This window comes from Rana temporaria, chromosome 13, assembly GCF_905171775.1.
Source record: "Rana temporaria chromosome 13, aRanTem1.1, whole genome shotgun sequence".
NCBI classification, from domain to species: domain Eukaryota; kingdom Metazoa; phylum Chordata; class Amphibia; order Anura; family Ranidae; genus Rana; species Rana temporaria.
This window is the reverse complement of record NC_053501.1, coordinates 119,159,448-119,181,128: the sequence shown is the minus strand read 5'-3', so window position 1 is coordinate 119,181,128 and position 21,681 is coordinate 119,159,448. Positions and strand designations below refer to the sequence as shown.

General features: G+C 50.0%; 1 protein-coding gene across 2 annotated transcripts in view; it reads right to left on the bottom strand.

Moving 5' to 3' along the window:
* Positions 1-21,681, bottom strand: part of POGZ (pogo transposable element derived with ZNF domain) — a 36,126-nt gene that overhangs the window by 11,747 nt on the left and 2,698 nt on the right. For both annotated transcript variants that reach the window (XM_040332441.1, XM_040332442.1), the window contains exons 2-10: positions 14,915-14,977; positions 7,223-7,347; positions 6,753-6,908; positions 4,861-5,036; positions 4,546-4,663; positions 3,947-4,246; positions 3,600-3,803; positions 3,406-3,509; positions 1,614-1,924 (exon numbers count right to left, since the gene is read on the bottom strand). In XM_040332441.1, coding sequence (XP_040188375.1) covers positions 1,614-1,924; positions 3,406-3,509; positions 3,600-3,803; positions 3,947-4,246; positions 4,546-4,663; positions 4,861-5,036; positions 6,753-6,908; positions 7,223-7,343 — 1,490 coding nt within the window. In that variant the 5' untranslated portion in view covers positions 7,344-7,347; positions 14,915-14,977. The remainder of the gene's footprint in view (positions 1-1,613; positions 1,925-3,405; positions 3,510-3,599; positions 3,804-3,946; positions 4,247-4,545; positions 4,664-4,860; positions 5,037-6,752; positions 6,909-7,222; positions 7,348-14,914; positions 14,978-21,681) is intronic.

Sequence of the window (21,681 nt, the reverse complement as noted above, 5' to 3'; positions counted from 1 at the left end):
GATCTCCAATTTTGATAAACATTGTGAAAGGTAGTAATAAATAAGAGAAAAAATAAATAAAAATAAAAGTGTGATAAGTTCATCAAAAACAGAAGTCCATAAATCATAAAAAAATATATATATATAAAAAAAAAAACACCATGAGAATTTTTTTTGCCATTTTCTTTTTATTCCCTTTCATGACCAGGTCCATTTTTTGAGATATGGCACTGCTTTACTTTAACCGACACAAACCAAAAAAGAAGTATGTCCATCAAATAAAAAACAAAACGCAGAAGTGATAAAATGCCACCAATAGAGCTTTCTTTTGGTGGCATTTTATCACTTCTGCGTTTTTGTTTTTTATTTGATGTTTTATAGCAGAAAGTAATAAATTGTCGGCCCCCCTCTTTTGTGTAAAAAAACAAAAATAAATAAAATTATGTCGTTTATCAGTTTAGCCCAATATGTATTCTGCTACATTTTTTTTGTTTTGGTTAACTAAAAAAAATTTTTATATATATATATATATATATATATATATATATATATATATATATATATATATATATATATATATATATATATATATAAAATATTTAAAATAAAAGTTATAGCGTCAAACGATGGGATATTTGCTGGAATTTTGCGATTTATACTGGAACGCTAGGGATTGCTCACAGTGATCACATGGTACAGGCAGGGCCAATCACAGCTCTTTAGAACAGTAAACACTGAATGAGTAGTTTTCATAAAAAAATAAATATAATAATCCATGCCTTACTATAAAATACCGCTCGGACTGTCTACTTTCCAAAAAGGGTTTAAAGAAAGCTAGCAAACTAGCAATGGGACTTGTGTCACTTAGTGTCTGATTTGTCCACTGCAATGTCGCAGTCCCCAAAAAAAAAAAGCCGATTGCTGCCATTACTGGTAAAAATAAAAATGCTATAAATCTATCCCATAGCTTGCAGATGCGATAACTTTTGCGCAAAATCAATATACAATTATTGGGATTTTTTTTCCCCAAATATGTAGCAGAATACATATTGGCGTAAACTGATGAAGAAATTTTAATTTTTTTTTTTGTTTTTTATTGGAAGGTTTTATAGCAGAACGTAAAACGTTTTCTTCTTTTTCCAAAGTGTCAGTTTTATTTTGTTTATAGCGCAAAAAAAAGAAAAAAATTTAACCGCAGAGGTGTTCAAATACCACCTTTTAAAAGAAAGCTCCATTTTTTTTTTTTTACAATGTCGCACGACCACACAATTGTCAGTTAAAGTGACGCAGTGCCGTATCACAAAAAAATGGCCTGGTCATTGGGGGAGGGGTAAATCCTTTCTGGGGCTGAATTGGTTAAGTTTGCCATCACTGGCTCAAGGGGGTGGGGTGCGATCACAGCTCTTACTGGGAAGAATCCCTTTCAAAACTTATGGTCAAACCAGTATATAAATAAAAAATTTTTTTTTTATATATAATATTAATAATCAAAAAAATATTTAATATAATAAAATATTTTTATTATAAAAAAAAAAAAAAAAAAAAACCCCCCCACACACACACACACACACACACATTCAAAGCCAAGTGTAAAACATGGCCGCCCACAGGGTCGCGGCATTTGCTGCACCCACCTGATGTTGTTCTTCAGCCTCTTGTTGCAGTGGGGACAGCGGAAGGTGGTGGCCATCTTGGCCCCGCCTTGCATCTGGTAAGTCTGCCCGACGTCCCGGCCGTAATAGAAGTCGTCCACCAACATGATGAGCTTGCCCTGCGAGGAGTCGTCGGCGGAGCTGTCCTGGGTCTTGCCGGATTGGGAGGCCATGCCCCCGGGGGTAGTGGCGGTGGCGGGCTTGTCTGGGCTGGTGGAGTTGGCCCCTTGCGGGATCATTTGAGACTCCAAGTTGCCCTTTTTGGAGAAGTCAACGAGGTCAGGACAGCAGTACTGCACAGAAGAGGGGAGGAGACAGAAGAAATCAACCAATCATTTCTCGCTATTAGATGTACATTCTATCAGAGCCAATAAAAGCTTCTCATGGCTGTGCGATTTATTGGGAGTGGGAGGAGCCACAACAGCGCTTGGCATCTTATTGGAGCAATACTATCCCGAAAAGGCTAAAAAAAGGAAGGTGGGCGGAGTTATGAAAATATCAAAAATGCCTTGATGGGTGGAGCCAGTCTTGAAGAATGGGCGTTCCCAAGCCAGACCTTTAGCATAGGCAACACCCACCTGCAATGCTGAGCCTCCGTGATCGAAAAAGTCCGGAAACCCAATGAACAAAAGGGGCGTGGCCAGCATCAATCCTCCCAATACAAATACTGCTCCACCCCCGGAACCAACGCATTTCGCTCTGTCCAGAGCTTGGCCGTAATCTACAGCCAAGCTCTTTGACTGTTGGATGCGCCAATACCAAGCATTTCGCCCCAAACGCTCCCGATACTCTGCCGTGCAATTTGCGCCAATGCAAAATATTGGGAGCAAACTGCAAAGAAATGCATGCGTGCCATAGGAGTACGACTAAGTTCTTGACAGAGCGAAACGCGTTGGGTGGTTAATGGGGAAGCACGTGCACACCAAAAGTATTGTGTTAGTAAAGCAGATGGAATGCTGCCACCCACTGGTCGGAGGACTGAAGGGGAGGAGTGCCTGCAGCACAGCACCCCCCACTGGTCAGAGGACTGAAGGGGAGGACTGCCTGCAGCACAGCACCCCCCACTGGTCAGAGGACTGAAGGGGAGTACTGCCAAAAGCATAGCACCCCCCACTGGTCAGAGGACTGAAGGGGAGGAGTGCCTGCAGCACAGCACCCCCCACTGGTCAGAGGACTGAAGGGGAGGACTGCATGCAGCACAGCACCCCCCACTGGTCAGAGGACTGAAGGGGAGTACTGCCAAAAGCATAGCACCCCCCACTGGTCAGAGGACTGCCTGCAGCACAGCACGCCCCCACTGGTCGGAGGACTGAAGGGGAATGACAGCCTGCAGGACAGCACCCCCCCCCCCCCACTGGTCGGAGGACTGAAGGGGAATGACAGCCCGCAGCACAGCACCCCCCCCCCCACTGGTCGGAGGACTGAAGGGGAATGACAGCCCGCAGCACAGCACCCCCCACTGGTCAGAGGACTGAAGGGGAGGACTGCCTGCAGCACAGCACCCCCCCTACTGGTCAGAAGACTGAAGGGGAATGACAGCCCGCAGCACAGCACCCCCCCCCCCACTGGTCGGAGGACTGAAGGGGAATGACAGCCCGCAGCACAGCACCCCCCACTGGTCAGAGGACTGAAGGGGAGGACTGCCTGCAGCACAGCACCCCCCCTACTGGTCAGAAGACTGAAGGGGAATGACAGCCTGCAGCACAGCACCCCCCCCCCCCCACTGCAGCAGAGCATAGTAGTCCTTTTACAAACGTTCTATGGATGGACTTACACACATATGTCCTCGAAGGGCTTCCACGACTCGGAAGGAAGTCTGACATCTGGGGCAGTGCTTTCTATCCAAATTGTCCTGCGGGGTCACAGATGGGGAGGATACTGTAAAAAAGAAATAAAATGTGTCATGGGTGTCCGGCTGGCCCGGGTTGGGACCCGAATCAAATGTCCTATTTTTGCTTAGAGACTTACCTGTTACCCCGATGGGCTCTAGCTGGATGCTCTTCTGCATGGTGCCCAAGCTGGGTCCGGTGCCGTTATTGCCGATGCTGCTGGAGAAGATGAGCTGGGTGGAATTCTGGGTGGTCGTCTGGCAGCCGCTCATGGCGTTGACAAACTTCACCACATCGTTGGTCCCCCCGGCGCCCTTCACCGACACAAAACTGGCAATACTCACTGCGAAGAACAAGGGGAGGGGGGGTCATTATGTGTGTGTCCAGTCAATGGGAAACCATTGGTGGCTTCTTCATACCCGGAAGTACTGCATCAGTCATGTGACACAAGAGATCAGAAATGATTGTGTTTGTTCTTTTCCTTACCTAGTTTGGTGTTGGTGCTGGAATTGTTCTGGTTCTGCGGAATGGTCAGCATCTGCATCGGCTGCTGCATCGTGATCTGCCGCATGGGCGACATCGTGGTCGACGTGCCGGAGATCGGCTTGCTGACCTGCGCCTGAGACTGCGGCACCGGGCTCCTTATCGTCAGGGTGGCCGGGATGACCGTGGTGAAAGTGTTGGTGTTGGGACGCACGGGGACGTTGGTATTCGGTCGGACTTGGGTCATTTGTGAGAAGACCTGGGGGACGCCCATTCCTTGCTTCATAAACTGAGTGCCCGGAGCTGACAAAAAAAAATAAATACATTTAGAAAGGGCCCGAGCCAAGGAGGACCAGCCCGAGCCAAGGAGGACCAGCCCCGGGAGAGCCAGAGCCAAGGAGGGCCAGCCCGAGCCAAGGAGGGCCAGCCCGGGGACAGCCCGAGCCAAGGAGGACCAGCCCGGGGACAGCCCGAGCCAAGGAGGACCAGCCCCGGGACAGCCCGAGCCAAGGAGGACCAGCCCCGGGACAGCCCGAGCCAAGGAGGACCAGCCCCGGGACAGCCCGAGCCAAGGAGGACCAGCCTATACATTATATTCTCACCTGGTACGATGGTGATAGGCCTGACCGTCTGCCCTTGCTGAACGTTCAGAACGATTCCTACTTGATTCATCGAGTTCATCGTGTTCTGCACCGGCCGGACGTTCCTAACCGGAAAACCCTGCAAGGAAAAACATTGGTGGAAACCGGTCACAACTCAAGTTACTGTTCTTCTGAGCAATGCAGGGAACCAATGAAGAAGTATTTTAGGTCTTCTTTATAGGAACATTGGTGTGCAAGGTGCACTTTAAGAGCCGCATTTATAGTCACCAAGTCAGAACCCAAGTTCGCGATAAAAGTCACCGTCTCCCCTCCCACCTGTGTTGTGATGAAGATGGGCTGTGCCGTCATCGAGTTGTTGGTGGAGTGGTTGGCGTTCTGCATGACTTGCATGGGCCGCAGCATGGGCTGGGTCATCATGGTGCCGATACCAGATGTGGTATTCTGGGTCAGGTAGAGAGGCTGGGAGCCGGAGTGCATGATTGGCGTGGAACCTGAAAAAAAAGATGAAGGTTAGAGGATGAGCTCCTCCTCTATCTCAGAGTCCATCCTATACAAGGATCGCAAGCAACAGTGCAAATTTCACTGCAGGCAACACGGGAGGGCCTGAAAGCACCTGCGTTGTCCTCAAATCCGTTTTTTTGCACTTGACTAGATAGAATCCCCCAGAGGTCAGAGACACTTGGACCCGTTATGATGCGTGGAATGGTTGTTGAGCTAGCATGGCCGACAGCGCTCCTCCCCTCTCGGGCCACGTTGCTTAGCAGAAGAATAAAGCCCAACAGTGCTCATCTGTGGCGGCAGGCATGTGCCATTTGCCACAGCGGAGGGGGGTGCACCGACGTAAAGGTGCATCTTTAGGTCTGTGCATGCTGACTGTAGCTCCTTCCCAGACTGAAGCCCGATTTATGAGCATCCAACAGTAGAGCCAGAGCACAGCACTGAACCCCCTTATACTCTCTTCCATTTTTACTGGTTGGAAACTTGTGGTGTGATCAGAGCTGACCCCTCCCCCCCCCTGCTGTCACCTGAATGATGCTGTAGAAGTGCGATTTGGAATGGAGATCAGGCCGCAGATAACAGTAAAGAACCTCTTTAGGTCTCACCGCTTTGTTAGAGAAAACTTGAAGTATCACTACATTGTGGAATCCTCCTGAGGATCAAGTTTATGTAGCACTTGCTTCCGTACTAATCCGTGGGTGTGTTGGGCAGTAAAAAATAAATATAATGTTTTATGTCAGTATGTGTTGAGTGTAGCCCTTCCCTAGGCTGAAGCCCTATTTGTGAGTGTCCTATAGGGGAGCCAGAGCACAGCAGCCCCTACTCCCGCTACTCTTTTTACTGGCTTGTGATCAGAGCTGACCCTTCCCACTGTTGCGACCTAAGAAGCTTGTAGCATCGCTCCAAGCAAGAAACCCCAACCCCCCCGATCCTCAGGTGTGAGGGGTGCTGGCATCTAAATGGACGCATCCAGTGGTATCAGTACAGGTACAAAATTAGGCAGCCTCAGACAGCTCTGCTAGCCACACTCCATGATGTGTTGCCCTGCCCACCGGCTTAATTATAGTGGCGGGGCAAAACACGTTGGGAATGGTTACCGGAGCAGAGCTGGATAAGGCTGGGAAAGCAGCATTCTTGATGCACCTTTACTGATACCACTGAACGAGTCATTTAGATGCCAGCACCTTTCCCACCTGAGGACCGGCAGGTGAAAGAGTGTCCTCTTATTTCAAGCTTTTCAGGTTACAGCAGTGAGAGGGGTTCAGTTCGGATCACAACACAAGTTCCTAGCAGGAAAAAAAAGAGCGGCTACAGTGCTGGATGCTCACAAATTGGGCTTCAGCCTGGGAAGGAGTCAGCACTTGCAGATACAAAGATAAAAAAATAAAAATAAAAATTATGGCACAACACAGCCACAGGTTTGGAGTGGGACCAAGTGCCACATGAACTTGGTCCTCAGGAGGATACCACAATGGTGATACCTCAGGTTTGCACAAATAAAGCGGCGAGACACAAAACAGTTCTTTATAGTTATCTGCAGCCTGATCTCCAATCCAAATCACTCTTCTACAGCATCCTTCAGCTTTGCACTTCAGGCAAACGGCCACCTCTGGGGGCTGGACCAGGACCGTGGCTGTACCAGGCACACCTGTCATCCTAAGTGACCCCCCCCCCCCTCATTTCACGGAGGTTTCCAGACGTCTACTCACCACTGCTATTGGCGATGAGAGTCAGCAACGTCTTCTTGGTGTTGTCTGTGTTCTGAGTGATGGTGTTGGTCACAGTGGCGGCCGTAGTGTATTGGGTGCCCATTGTCTGAGCGACAATTGGAAGGGTTGCTGTGACTGGCTGGATGTTGACGGACACTGAGGGGGAAAGAAAAAAAACAGCAGATTACACAGAGATAATGCAAAGAATCACATGCAAAGATCTCATGCTTGGGAGCCCATCTGACCAACTTCTAATCATCACACTTTAGATGAATCCACCCACTTCCCCACCTTTCTGTTATCACCTTTCTATAAGCCCTGTGAAATCGCCCCCCCACCCATCAGCTTGCCAGGGCAGCCATGTCCACCACCAGTCTGGAACGTGGCAACTCCGTATCCAGAAAGATCTTCCCAAAATGGACAACCCTAGAACAGCTCAGCACTACGAGATCCAAGATGGCGGGAGATACCTGTGCTTGTCTTGTCCATATAGCCATAATCCTCCACCACTGAGTCTTCAATCACATCACTGATCTTCTGCCATGGCTCCAGCTCCTCCTCCTCACACTCCATAAACAAATCCGTGTCCATCTTGCTAAAGGAAAAAATAAATAAAAAAGTTAAAAAAAGTGTGCAAACCAACAATTAACTTCTCTGATTTGCTGCCTTTTGGTCTGTTAATTAGAATAGTGAAAGGGCATTGCTGACCTTCCTCCTGTTGGTGACCGCTCTAGTGATATAAAGATCTATAAAGATCTATAGAGGAATCAGGACCTCCTGGTGAAGACCCCTCTAGTGATATCAAGATCTATATAGAGGAATCAGGACCTCCTTCCTCCTGATGAAGACCCCTCTAGTGATATAAAGATCTATATAGAGGAATCAGGACCTCCTTCCTCCTGCTGGTGACCCCTCTAGTGATATAAAGATCTATAGAGGAATCAGGACCCCCTTCCTCCTGATGAAACCCCTCTAGTGATATAAAGATCTATAGAGGAATCAGGACCTCCTGATGAAGACCCCTCTAGTGATATATGGATCTATATAGAGGAATCTGGACCTCCTTCCTCCTGATGAAGACCCCTTTAGTGATGCAAGTCAGCACGTAAAGCGATGTTAAGAATATATAGTAAACATAATACTGGTTTCATATCGTTTCCATGGAGACTGCAATTGCTCCTCATAGCAGTTCTCAGTTTTATTTGCACCTGGTTGTCCTTTTTCGAGTTTGAGGGACACAGAAGTCTCACACCTTTGGGTTATACTTCTGCTTACAGGAGCATTAGGCAATAAAAAATACCCAAGACCAGACCAGGATAACCCCTCCTACTCCCACGATGCCCCAGTTTTGTAGTAAAGCCGTACCGACGGTATGATCACAAACAGAAGGGTTGAGAACTTGTGTCCTTCAAATGGGACACAAAAAATACATTTTCAAAGTACAAAAATCCAAAAATTTCTTCCTCATTCCATTGAGGGACAAAAATCACCTCAGGAGTCACATAAAAGACTTTATGCCCCTGTGACGGTATCGGTATGATATCCCCGTCAACGTTCCCTTCTTCCCATAACGAAAATCACCCCAATATTCCACGAGGAGGGATATCCCTGGAATCGCCCAGAAAGCCACACATGAGACCAGCTTACTGCTTGAACAACACAGAGTTTAATGTTATAACACACAGCTTATATGTCATTTCCAAAACTGTTACAATGACAAATCTCCGCCCCCCTCACACTGGGGCTTCCATACAGATTATAGGCAGACACGACGGAGCCGATGCTGAAAACACATTTTCTTTAGACAATGACATCAATGACGCTGAGTACTGAATACATTAACTAGACAACTCGAACCCCTCATATAGAGAGATAATTACCACAATGAAGCAATCAGCATAATTAACATGAGCCACTTATCTAATCACAGTAACCAGTAAACACAGGGCTAGAACAATTAACATTTGAAACAGGACTGGCTGCAGAAGGGTAAATACCATTACAGCCTTAAACAAGCAGGGAGGATTAAACTGAAGCATATAGGTAAAAAGTCCATCACAGCCCCAAACTGGCATCACACGAAGCCTGAACCTCCATCTGGTAAAGCTTAGAGAACATGGGAATAGACCAGGTGGCAGCCAAATCTGGGAAACATTCCCTTTGATGCCAAAAACACAGAGGGGCGCTCACAGAATTAGTAGAGTGGCGCCTTGACACAAAAGGCCTTGAGACCATAACCTTGAATGGTGGTCTGTCTATGCCACCTAGGAATGGTAGAACAAGAAGTCAGTGCACCCTTACAGGGGACATCTGAAGTGCCTTCTTTCAGAAACAAGTGGTGGCCCGAGAGATTCTCACTGCCCAAACCACATTCAGACAATGACGGAAAATGTCCTTTTAGGTGAAATAAAGATAGACAGAGATGGAGGAATAATGTCCTGGTTGAAGTGACAGGAAGGAGATCCCGGACCTTATCAGCACCTTGTCCCTATGAAAACCCAGAAAGGATTCTTCACAATAGAAGTTCACACTCTAGACTCACAGAGGTGATGGTCACCAAGAAAGCCACCTTGTGATGCCAGATGTGGACCTCCAGGTTTAATAACAAAAACATTTAGACGTTTTCCTTCACGTAAAAAGACCCTCTTGCTACGGCTGGAGATACATTTGTGGGATCCGGATCTAGGTCTTCCTCATCTGTGTAGCAGGATCGAGTAGAAGGGCAATTTGGGGTTTTCCTTATTGCTCTGGATTGACCCAATGTGATCTGCCAACCTGGCAAGACTCCTGGTAGATGCACCGGGGCTCTATCAGATCACTTGGGTCTTCCATCTCAAAGGCCATCCTGCTTCACAGCCGCTGGCTTTAACATCATGGCTGTAGCCCAGGTCCTGAGATGGTGAGGCTACAATCTTAAAAGCTAGGATTTCTACTTCCTACAAGGTCCGTCGTTGGACACGGAAGGCATACCTCACCTGGTGTGAGCCTCGGGCCTCTGCTCCAGGGGTTTCTCCTTGGGAAGAATCCTGCAGCTGGGTTTGGACCAGTGTTTGGCTCCTGGTGCTATGAAAGTCAAGGTTTCTGCCATTTTTATTCCATTTCTGAGACCGCTGGCCTTCCAAAAATTGTCACAGGGAAAAATGAATCTCAAGGGAGTCATTCTCAGCTAGGGTTCCTCCAGAAGTTGCTATGAGTTCCTTGAGCGGTGACCTCCCATTTTATGGTGCCTCCATAATTCCAAGGCCAACTCCACTTGGCAGAGCCAGCTGCATGAACCCGATGATGTTTTTAGCTGTCTGTGAGTGTTGCATTCTGACCACCACTGTAAGGTGGTCACGATTTTCACTGGCCACCAATGTAAAGTCACGATTTTCACTGGCCACCAATGCAAGGGGTGTTTTTCCACCAACCTGCAATAAAGCAGGGGTTCCCCAAGATCTGAAATTTTTGCATCTTGGCGACCACCCAAGCTAAAAATTATTGGCCAAAGGCCAGGGCCACAAACTGGCAGTAGAGGGGGCCCCAACGCAAAAAAAAGAAAATCATGCACTGGGACGAGAAGGACATGAACGGAATCCAAGAAAAACAAGTCTTCTATTGAAGGAAGGCGCTTCCATGCATACAATTTCTGAACTGGAATGAAGACATTCAGAGCTTTGAGGTCCAAGATGGGCTTGATACACCATTGGGTTTGGGAACGGTAAAAAGGTTGGTGTAATATCTCTACAACAGTCTTGCCGTAGGAACTGGGGAAATTACACCAAAGACAAAGGAGACCCGAGAGGCCTCAATAGAGATCTGATAATCTTTAAAAAAGGGATGTTGACCAGTCACCCATATTCTGGTGAAGTCACAAAAATAAGGAACAGGCCCAGCAAGAACACGGTTCTAGAACTGGCTTACAACCGCTTATCGGTTGGGTCCTTAAATGCAGGTGCATCCTCTACAGCAGTGGTCTCCAAATGTGGAACTTTGCTTGCCACGATCTGGCCTTTGAAGCACTATTTCTCTTAATGATAGTAGTCACTATTCCCCCCACTGACACCAACAATGGGACACTATTCCTCCCACTGATATCAATGATTAGGGGGGGCGCTTTCTCCCATTGATACCCAAAGATGGGACACCATTCCTCCCACCGACACCAACGATGGGACACCATTCCTCCCACTGACACCAACGATGGGACACCATTCCTCCCACCGACACCATTCCTCCCACCGACACCAACGATGGGACACCATTCCTCCCACTGATACAAGGCGCTATTCCTCAGACTGACAACAGTGATTTGGCCTCTTACCCCAGACATGGGGTCCTATTGCTCTAACTGATACCAGCAATGGGGAACCCACTAATACCAACGATGGGACATTGGTTACATCCACTGCAACCAAACCATTTTCTACTCCCACTGGGCAAAGTCTGGGCCCCCCCCAGTGGACCTTTGCAAAAACTAAAGACCCCCCTGATCTACAGGAACGGTAGTTGCCTCGTTGGGCCACTTTTCTACAAAATCCTCTTCAAACAGATATAAAACTACGAAGGATCTGGGGGAGCAAACAACTTGTCAGGGTGTACCCAATCTTCATATAGGAGTGTGAAAGAGAAAGTTCTTTGCAGCCTTAGTTGCTCTAAAAGGACCGTAGACCAGAAACCGCACAGGTAGAAGAGACAGGCTGATCTACTTTCAGAGATGCGATCCAGAATGATAAAGAGATGAAACCCTCTTAGAATTTCGGAGTAGCCTCCTCCAGAGGTTGCCAGGGGTTTCTTGAGTCGTGGTCGATTGTCCTCCAATATGATGGCACCTGTATAGTTCCAGGGCCAACCACACTTGGCAAAGCCATCAGCATGGCACCATTAATCCATTTAGCGGTTTGTAAGGACGGCATCCCGACTACTACTGTAAGGGTTGCATTCTTCCTACTGATCAATGTAGAGGGCATTATCCCTGATTAATTGGTTTAAGTAGGGTTTCCCGGAGATCTGAAATAATTTTAGGGGTTCCTCTGGAGTAAAAAGGTTGAGAAAGGCTGTTTTGGAGTAACAGAAAACGTCTGACTCCTCCAGGAACATAGACATGGGGGGAGGGGAGGTTCAAGCACCGATCTCCCTGTATAGATTGCAATAAGGCCTCTGACAGACGCTTCTCCTCCTCTCCCTCCCGTGGCCGTCTGATGCTATTCAGGGAGATCGGTGCTTGTATCTACCCCCACCAATGCCGATTGTCCCCCCTGTCCATCCCCGGCTCCCCCTTGTGCTCCTCCTTCTGTCCGGGTCCCCTCTCCCGCTCCCACGTGTGCTCCTCCTGTCCGGGTCCCCTCTCCGGCTCCCCCGTGTGCTCCTCCTTCTGTCCGGGTCCCCTCTCCGGCTCCCACGTGTGCGCATCCTTCTGTCTGGGTCCCCTCTCCAGCTCCCCCGTGTGCTCCTCCTTCTGTCCGGGTCCCCTCTCCGGCTCCCCCGTGTGCTCCTCCTTCTGTCCGGGTCCCCTCTCCGGCTCCCACGTGTGCTCCTCCTTCTGTCTGGGTCCCCTCTCCAGCTCCCCCGTGTGCTCCTCCTTCTGTCCGGGTCCCCTCTCCGGCTCCCCCTTCTGTCCGGGTCCCCTCTCCAGCTCCCCCGTGTGCTCCTCCTTCTGTCCAGGTCCCCTCTCTGGCTCCCCCGTGTGCTCCTCCTGTCTGGGTCCCCTCTCCGGCTCCCCCGTGTGCTCCTCCTTCTGTCCGGGTCCCCTCTCCGGCTCCCCCGTGTGCTCCTCCTTCTGTCCGGGTCCCCTCTCCGGCTCCCCCGTGTGCTCCTCCTTCTGTCCGGGTCCCCTCTCCGGCTCCCCCGTGTGCTCCTCCTTCTGTTCGGGTCCCCTCTCCGGCTCCCACGTGTGCTCCTCCTTCTGCCTGGGTCCCCTCTCCAGCTCCCACGTGTGCTCCTCCTTCTGTTCGGGTCCCCTCTCCGGCTCCCCCGTGTGCTCCTCCTTCTGTCCGGGTGCCCTCTCCGGCTCCCACGTGTGCTCCTCCTTCTGTCCGGGTCCCCTCTCCGGCTCCCCCGTGTGCTCCTCCTTCTGTCCGGGTCCCCTCTCCGGCTCCCACGTGTGCTCCTCCTTCTGTCCGGGTCCCCTCTCCGGCTCCCCCGTGTGCTCCTCCTTCTGTCCGGGTCCCCTCTCCGGCTCCCACGTGTGCTCCTCCTTCTGTCTGGGTCCCCTCTCCAGCTCCCCCGTGTGCTCCTCCTTCTGTCCGGGTCCCCTCTCCGGCTCCCCCGTGTGCTCCTCCTTCTGTCCGGGTCCCCTCTCCGGCTCCCCCTTCTGTCCGGGTCCCCTCTCCGGCTCCCCCGTGTGCTCCTCCTTCTGTCCAGGTCCCCTCTCTGGCTCCCCCGTGTGCTCCTCCTTCTGTCCGGGTCCCCTCTCCGGCTCCCACGTGTGTGCCTCCTTCTGTCCGGGTCCCCTCTCCGGCTCCCACGTGTGCTCCTCCTTCTGTTCGGGTCCCCTCTCCGGCTCCCCCGTGTGCTCCTCCTTCTGTCCGGGTCCCCTCTCCGGCTCCCACGTGTGTGCCTCCTTCTGTCCGGGTCCCCTCTCCGGCTCCCACGTGTGCTCCTCCTTCTGTCCGGGTCCCCTCTCCGGCTCCCACGTGTGCTCCTCCTTCTGTTCGGGTCCCCTCTCCGGCTCCCACGTGTGCTCCTCCTTCTGCCTGGGTCCCCTCTCCAGCTCCCACGTGTGCTCCTCCTTCTGTCCGGGTCCCCTCTCCGGCTCCCCCGTGTGCTCCTCCTTCTGCCTGGGTCCCCTCTCCGGCTCCCACGTGTGCTCCTCCTTCTGTCCGGGTCCCCTCTCCGGCTCCCACGTGTGCTCCTCCTTCTGTCTGGGTCCCCTCTCCGGCTCCCACGTGTGCTCCTCCTTCTGTCTGGGTCCCCTCTCCGGCTCCCCCATGTGCTTTAGTTTATGAATGTGGGCGGAGCTTCTGTCTACTACCCAATCATCTTCAGTGCTGCCGAGGTTGCAATTGAGACCTGGCGCCCGGATTTTGTCGAACCCTGCACTTAAGGACCGCCTCCTGCACATATACGTTGGCAGAATGGCCACGGCTGGGCACATGCACGTACAGGTACGTCCTCCTTAAGTGCCCAGCCGTGGGTCGCGGGCGCGCGCCCACGACCCGGTCCGAAGCTCCGTGGCCCGATCGCCGATGGAGTCCCGCGATCGCTCCCTGGAGCTGATGAACGGGGAGAGCTGTGTGTAAACACAGCTTCCACATTCTTCACAGTGGCGCCGTCATCGATCGTGTGATCCCTTATGTAGGGAACCACAATCAATGACGTCACACCTACAGCCACACCCCCCACAGTTAGAAACACAGATGAGGTCACACTTAACCCCTTCAGCGCCCCCTTGTGGTTAACTCCCAAACTGCAATTGTCATTTTCACAGTAATCAGTGCAATTTAAATGCATTTTTTGCTGTGAAAATGACAATGGCCCCAAAAATGTGTCAAAATTGTCCGAAGTGTCCGCCATAATGTCGCAGTCACGAAAAAAATTGCTGATCGCCGCCATTACTAGTAAAAAAAAAAAAAAAAAAAAAAAAAATTTTAATAAAAATGCAATAAAACTATCCCCTATTTTGTAAACGCTATAAATTTTGCGCAAACCAACCGATAAACGCTTATCGCGATTTTATTTACCAAAAATAGGTAGAGGAATACGTATCGGCCTAAACTGAGGGGAAAAAAAAGGTTTTTTTATATATTTTTGGGGGATATTTATTATAGCAAAAAGTAAAAAATGTTGTATTCTTTTCAAAATTGTCGCTCTATTTTTGTTTATAGCGCAAAAAATAAAAACCGCAGAGGTGATCAAATACCACCAAAAGAAAGCTCTATTTGTGAAAAAAAAAAAAAAAAAAAAAAAAAAAAAAAAAAAAGACGCCAATTTTGTTTGGGAGCCACGTCGCACGACCGCGCAATTGTCAGTTAAAGCCACGCAGTGCCGAATCGCAAAAACTGTCCGGGTCCTTTAGCTGCCTAAAGGTCTGGGTCTTAAGTGGTTAAAAAAAAAAAAAAAAAGAAAAAAAGAAGAATGTAATAAAAACAAACGCTGTCGGTATAGAAGGGGTTAATAGCATAAAAGGAAAACAAACAGTGAACACATGGACTGATAAGAAGGGTGGGGGTTGGGTACGTTACCTTTTTTTTTGGGCTCCCCGCCGCTGTTCAGCTGCAATAAATTTTCAAAACGACTCGTCAGACCTGGAGGGGGAGAATTAATATAAACTTTAGAAAATAGAAAAACAATAAAAAAATAAAAAAACACATAATTTTGTGCAGGAGGCGGAGCCGCGCTTGTCCTGCCAGCAGGTGGCGGCGGAGATCCCCAAATACATTTTAACGCAGAACTAAACCCTCCTCCCCTTTACAACCAAAAGAAGCCGCCATCTTGGCCTTTGGACGGATCCGCCGCGGCGCTTCACGTGTGATCGGCTATGACACCAGCTGTTTGAGGGCCTGACGGTTCAGCGGAGAGCACAAGCAACTGTGGGGGGTTAAAATTCATGGAATGCCTGGAACCAAATAGTTCCGGGAAAAAATAAAAAAATAAATAAAAATGAGTTGGGTGAAGTTCCACTTTAACTCCCAGGAGGCTCCGCAACGTATAAAGAGGACCCGTCACCGGATGACCTCAGGAAACCAGTCATTACATTGTATCACCGCTGGGGAGGGGGGGGGGGGGAGGGCAGATACAGTGTATCACCTCTGGGGAGGGGCAGATACATTGCATCACCTCTGGGGAGGGGGGAGGGCAGATACACTGTATCACCTCTGGGGAGGGGGGAGGGCAGATACATTGTATCACCGCTGGGGAGGGGGGAGGGCAGATACATTGCATCACCTCTGGGGAGGGCAGATACATTGCATCACCTCTGGGGAGGGCAGATACATTGCATCACCGCTGGGGAGGGGGGAGGGCAGATACATTGTATCACTGATGGGGAGGGCAGATACATTGCATCACCGCTGGGGAGGGCAGATACATTGCATCACCGCTGGGGAGGGGGGAGGGCAGATACACTGTATCACCTCTGGGGAGGGGGGAGGGCAGATACATTGCATCACCTCTGGGGAGGGCAGATACATTGTATCACCTCTGGGGAGGGGGGGGCAGATACATTGTATCACCTCTGGGGAGGGGGGGGGCAGATACATTGTATCACCTCTGGGGAGGGGGGGGGGCAGATACACTGTATCACCTCTGGGGAGGGGGGAGGGCAGATACATTGCATCACCTCTGGGGAGGGCAGATACATTGCATCACCTCTGGGGAGGGCAGATACATTGCATCACCTCTGGGGAGGGGGGAGGGCAGATACATTGCATCACCTCTGGGGAGGGCAGATACATTGTATCACCTCTGGGGAGGGGGGGGCAGATACATTGTATCACCTCTGGGGAGGGGGGGGGCAGATACATTGTATCACCTCTGGGGAGGGGGGGGGGCAGATACACTGTATCACCTCTGGGGAGGGGGGAGGGCAGATACATTGCATCACCTCTGGGGAGGGCAGATACATTGCATCACCTCTGGGGAGGGCAGATACATTGCATCACCTCTGGGGAGGGCAGATACATTGCATCACCTCTGGGGAGGGCAGATACATTGCATCACCTCTGGGGAGGGCAGATACATTGCATCACCTCTGGGGAGGGCAGATACATTGCATCACCTCTGGGGAGGGCAGATACATTGCATCACCTCTGGGGAGGGCAGATACATTGCATCACCTCTGGGGAGGGCAGATACATTGCATCACCTCTGGGGAGGGCAGATACATTGCATCACCTCTGGGGAGGGCAGATACATTGCATCACCTCTGGGGAGGGCAGATACATTGCATCACCTCTGGGGAGGGCAGATACATTGCATCACCTCTGGGGAGGGCAGATACATTGCATCACCTCTGGGGAGGGCAGATACATTGCATCACCTCTGGGGAGGGGGGAGGGCAGATACATTGTATCACTGATGGGGAGGGCAGATACATTGCATCACCGCTGGGGAGGGCAGATACATTGCATCACCGCTGGGGAGGGGGGAGGGCAGATACATTGTATCACTGATGGGGAGGGCAGATACATTGCATCACCGCTGGGGAGGGCAGATACATTGCATCACCTCTGGGGAGGGCAGAGGGCAGATACATTGTATCACCTCTGGGGAGGGGGGAGGGCAGATACACTGTATCACCTCTGGGGAGGGGGGAGGGCAGATACACTGTATCACCTCTGGGGAGGGGGGGGCAGATACACTGTATCACCTCTGGGGAGGGGGGAGGGCAGATACACTGTATCACCTCTGGGGAGGGGGGAGGGCAGATACACTGCATCACCTCTGGGGAGGGGGGAGGGCAGATACATTGTATCACCGCTGGGGAGGGGGGAGGGCAGATACATTGCATCACCTCTGGGGAGGGCAGATACATTGCATCACCTCTGGGGAGGGCAGATACATTGCATCACCGCTGGGGAGGGGGGAGGGCAGATACATTGTATCACTGATGGGGAGGGCAGATACATTGCATCACCGCTGGGGAGGGCAGATACATTGCATCACCTCTGGGGAGGGCAGATACATTGCATCACCGCTGGGGAGGGGGGAGGGCAGATACATTGTATCACTGATGGGGAGGGCAGATACATTGCATCACCGCTGGGGAGGGCAGATACATTGCATCACCGCTGGGGAGGGCAGATACATTGCATCACCGCTGGGGAGGGCAGATACATTGCATCACCTCTGGGGAGGGCAGATACATTGTATCACCTCTGGGGAGGGGGGGGGGGCAGATACATTGTATCACCTCTGGGGAGGGGGGGGGGCAGATACATTGTATCACCTCTGGGGAGGGGGGGGGCAGATACATTGTATCACCTCTGGGGAGGGGGGGGGCAGATACACTGTATCACCTCTGGGGAGGGGGGGGGCAGATACACTGTATCACCTCGGGGGGGGGGGGGGGGTAAGTGATGCCCCCAAAATTTTATTAAGGAAAATGGACCCCACCCCCCCGAATCTATGACTGAATTATATTACTAAAGGGGAGGAGTTACCAGAGACCTGTAATGGGGAGACGCCCATTATTGTATATTAGGGGAGGAGCTTCCAGTAGTATTTAACCCATTGCTTGCCGACCGTCTGCCGCATAATTACTGCGGCAGGTCGGCTCTATTGCACGTCATTTCATGCAATAGCCACCGGGGGGCTCCCGCTGCCGAAGGAGCGATCGCGTGCCGATTGGGGATGCCAATCAGCGAGTCCGGGGGACCCGATTGTCCGCTGGCCACCCGCGATCGTTCTCTGAGAGAGGCAGAACGATGATCTGTTTATGTAATCAAAGCCGATCGCCGTTCTGTCAGGAGGGGGAAGATGGAGATCTTGTGTTCCTGCTAAGAAAGAACACGGATCTCTGTCCCCCCCCCCCAATTCAGAGCCCCTCCCCCACACATGGTTAGAAAGCACCCCCTAGGACACATTTAAACCATTTGATCTTCCCTGATTTTAACCACTTCCCGACCGCCCACTGTATATACACGGCCTATTTTTAAAGATGGATATCTCGGTAACGGTAGCAGCTGCTGCCACAACCGAGGTATCCATCTTTTCAGTGGGCGGCCGTGTAAACGATAACGGGAGAGGGCCCCCCCCCTCCCGCGCCCTCCGCCGCTTACCGTAGCCGTCGGTAGCGGCGGAGGAGATCGGGTGCTGCCTGGTGTGTGAGGACTCGAGTGAGGGCAAGATGGCCCCCACCCGTCCCCATAGCGCTGCTGGGCGGAAGTGACGTCAAAACGTCAGTCCCGCCCAGCCTCTTAAAAGAGACAATTTTTTTGTTGTCATTTTTTTTAATTTAAAATTTAAATTTTTATTTTTTTGCATTCAAGTCTAAATATGAGATGTGACGTCTTTTTGGCCCCCAGATCTCATATATAAGAGGACCTGTCACGCTTTTTTCTATTACAAGGGATGTTTACATTCCTTGTAATAGGAATAAAAGTGATCAATTTTTTTTATTTTTATTATTTCAGTGTAAAAAAATTATAAAAATCAATAATAATAAATAAGAAAACAAGAAAAAAAATTTAAAGCGCCCCGTCCCGACGAGCTTGCGCGCAGAAGCGAACGCACACGCGAGTAGCGCCGCATATGAAAACGGTATTCAAACCACACAAGTGAGGTATCGCCGCGATCGTTGTAGCTCAAAAAATGCAACCTGTAGAATTTTTTAAACGTCGCCTATCGAGATTTTTATGGGTAAAAGTTTGACGCCATTCCACGAGCGGGCGCAATTTTGAAGCGTGACATGTTGGGTATCATTTTACTCGGCGTAACATTATCTTTCACAATATATAAAAAAATTGGGATAATTTTACTGTTGTCTTGTTTTTTAATTCAGAAAAGTGAATTTTTTCCAAAAAAAAGTGCGCTTGTAAGACCGCTGCGCAAATACGGTGTGACAAAAAGTATCGCAATGACCGCCATTATATTCTCTAGGGTGTTAGAAAAAATATATATATAATTTTTGGGGGTTTTAAGTAATTTTATAGCAAAAAAAAACTGTTTTAGTCTTGTAAACGCCAAATCTGAAAAACACCTGTTAAGTGGTTAACCTCTTCCCAGCCATATTGTCATTAGTACAGTGACAGTGCATATTTTTAGCACTGATCTCTGTATTGTGTCACTGGTCACCTAAAAAAAAAGTCAAAAATGTCAGTTAGGTGTCCAATTTGTCTGTTGCAATGTCGCAGTCCCGCAAAAAAAAAACAAAAAAAAAAAAACATAAATCCATTCCATAGTTTGGAGACACGATTTTTACCATGTTGGAGTAAAATTGATGAAGAAATTAAATTTTTTTTTTTATTGGATGTTTTATAGCAGAAAGAAAAAAAAGTTTGTTTTTTTTACACAACTTTTGGCTTTTTTTTTATAGCGCAAAAAAAATAAAAAACGCAATCAAATACCGCCAATAAAAAGTTACATTTGTGGGTCGCGTTTTCATTTGTGTAGGCGTCGCACGACCGCGCAATTGTCAGTTAAAATAACAGCGCCGTACCGCCCAAAAATAAATTATCTTCCGGGGCTGGAGTGGTTAATAAATAGGAGGGGTCTCCATTTTTTCCCTATAAGAAGGGGAGGAGTCTCCAGTATGGGCCCTTTGAGGGGCCAATGTGAAGAGGCAGGGTCAATAGGCCCAAGATCTATATTGCAGGGGAGGGGCTGAAGTGGACACCCCCATCGTTTTATATCAAAGGGGAGGAGCCTCCAATATGGGTATTTTGAAGAGTAGCTTTTAGAAAGGGGAGGGGCCTCCTGGTGTAATGAATACCCCCCCCCCAGTGGTGTGACCTATGAGAGAGCTCTTGGGGGGGGGGCGCTTAAAGGGAAGGAACCTCTGTTTGCCTACAAAAAGGGGAGGTGCCTCCTGGTGTATTAAATATTTAGACGCCCTATGGGAGATCCCACCTAGAGTTATATATTCAGGGCCCAGGAGTGTGTAAAGTGGGAGGGGCCTCTATTGACCTACACAAAGGGGAGGGGCCCATGGAGAGAATTATATAATCAGGGCACAGGGGTGTATATAGTGGGAGGGGTCTCTATTGGCCTACAAAAGGGGGAGGGGCCAACCCAGTAAAATATATATTCAGGGCCCAGAGGTGTATATAGTGGGAGGGGCCTCTAGTGACCTACAAAAAAGGGGAGGGGCCCATTAAATTATATAATCAGGGCGAAGGGGTGTATATAGTGGGAGGGTCTTCTATTGGCCTACAAAAAAGGGGAGGTGCCCACCTAGGGAGTTATATAGTCAGGGCCCAGGAGTGTATATAATGGGAGGGGCCTCTATTGCCTACAAAATGGGGAGGGGCCCCATCTAGTGAGTTATATATTCAGGGGCCCCCAGTGGTGTGACCCACAGACAGGCCCCAGGATGTATATACTGGGAGGAGCAATCATTGTCTTACATACAGTGGAGGTGTGGCCTAGCATGTTATATATTCAGGGGCCCCCCACCAGTGTAACCCTTAAAAGGGGCAGATCCAGGGGTGTATATAGTGGGAGGGGCCTCTATTGGCCTACATAAAATGGAAGTCATTGGAGATTATGGGAGGAGCCTAAAAAGGATCCTATAAATGGGAGGGGCCTCCTATATTACATAATTCCCCCCCAATGGTGTGGCCTCTAAAGGAGACAGGCCGTACATTGTAAACGATGGGAGGAGCCTCTATTGCCTGTACAAAGGGGAGGGGCGCACAGCATGTATTATAGGAGGAGCCTCCATTGGCCTAAATAAGAGGGAGGGGCCTTCTAGTGGGGAATATTATGGGAGGGGCCTCTGGTGGTGTGACCTTTAAAGGGCCAGGCCTGAGGATGTGTATAGTGGGAGGAGCCTCTATGGGTCTACATAAAAGGGAGGAACCTCTATAGATGAGAGGGGTCCTTAAAGGGCCAGGCCTGGGGGTTTAGTGGGAGGAGCCTGTAGGTCTACATAAAGGAGAGGGACGCACAGCATATTTTATGGGAGAAGCCTTATAAAGGGGAGGGTGCTGTGTATATTATCAGAGGAGCCTCCTGTGATGGGAGGGGCCTCCATAAAGGGGAGGGTGCAGTGTATATTATCGGAGGAGCCTCCTGTGATGGGAGGGGCTTCTATAAAGGAGAGGGGTGCAATGTATATTATCGGAGGAGCCTCCTGTGATGGGAGGGGCCTCTATAAAGGGGAGGGTGCAATGTATATTATCGGAGGAGCCTCCTGTGATGGGAGGGGCCTCTATAAAGGGGAGGGTGCAGTGTATATTATCGGAGAAGCCTCCTGTGATGGGAGGGGCCTCTATAAAGGGGAGGGTGCAGTGTATATTATCGGAGGAGCCTCCTGTGATGGGAGGGGCCTCTATAAAGGGGAGGGTGC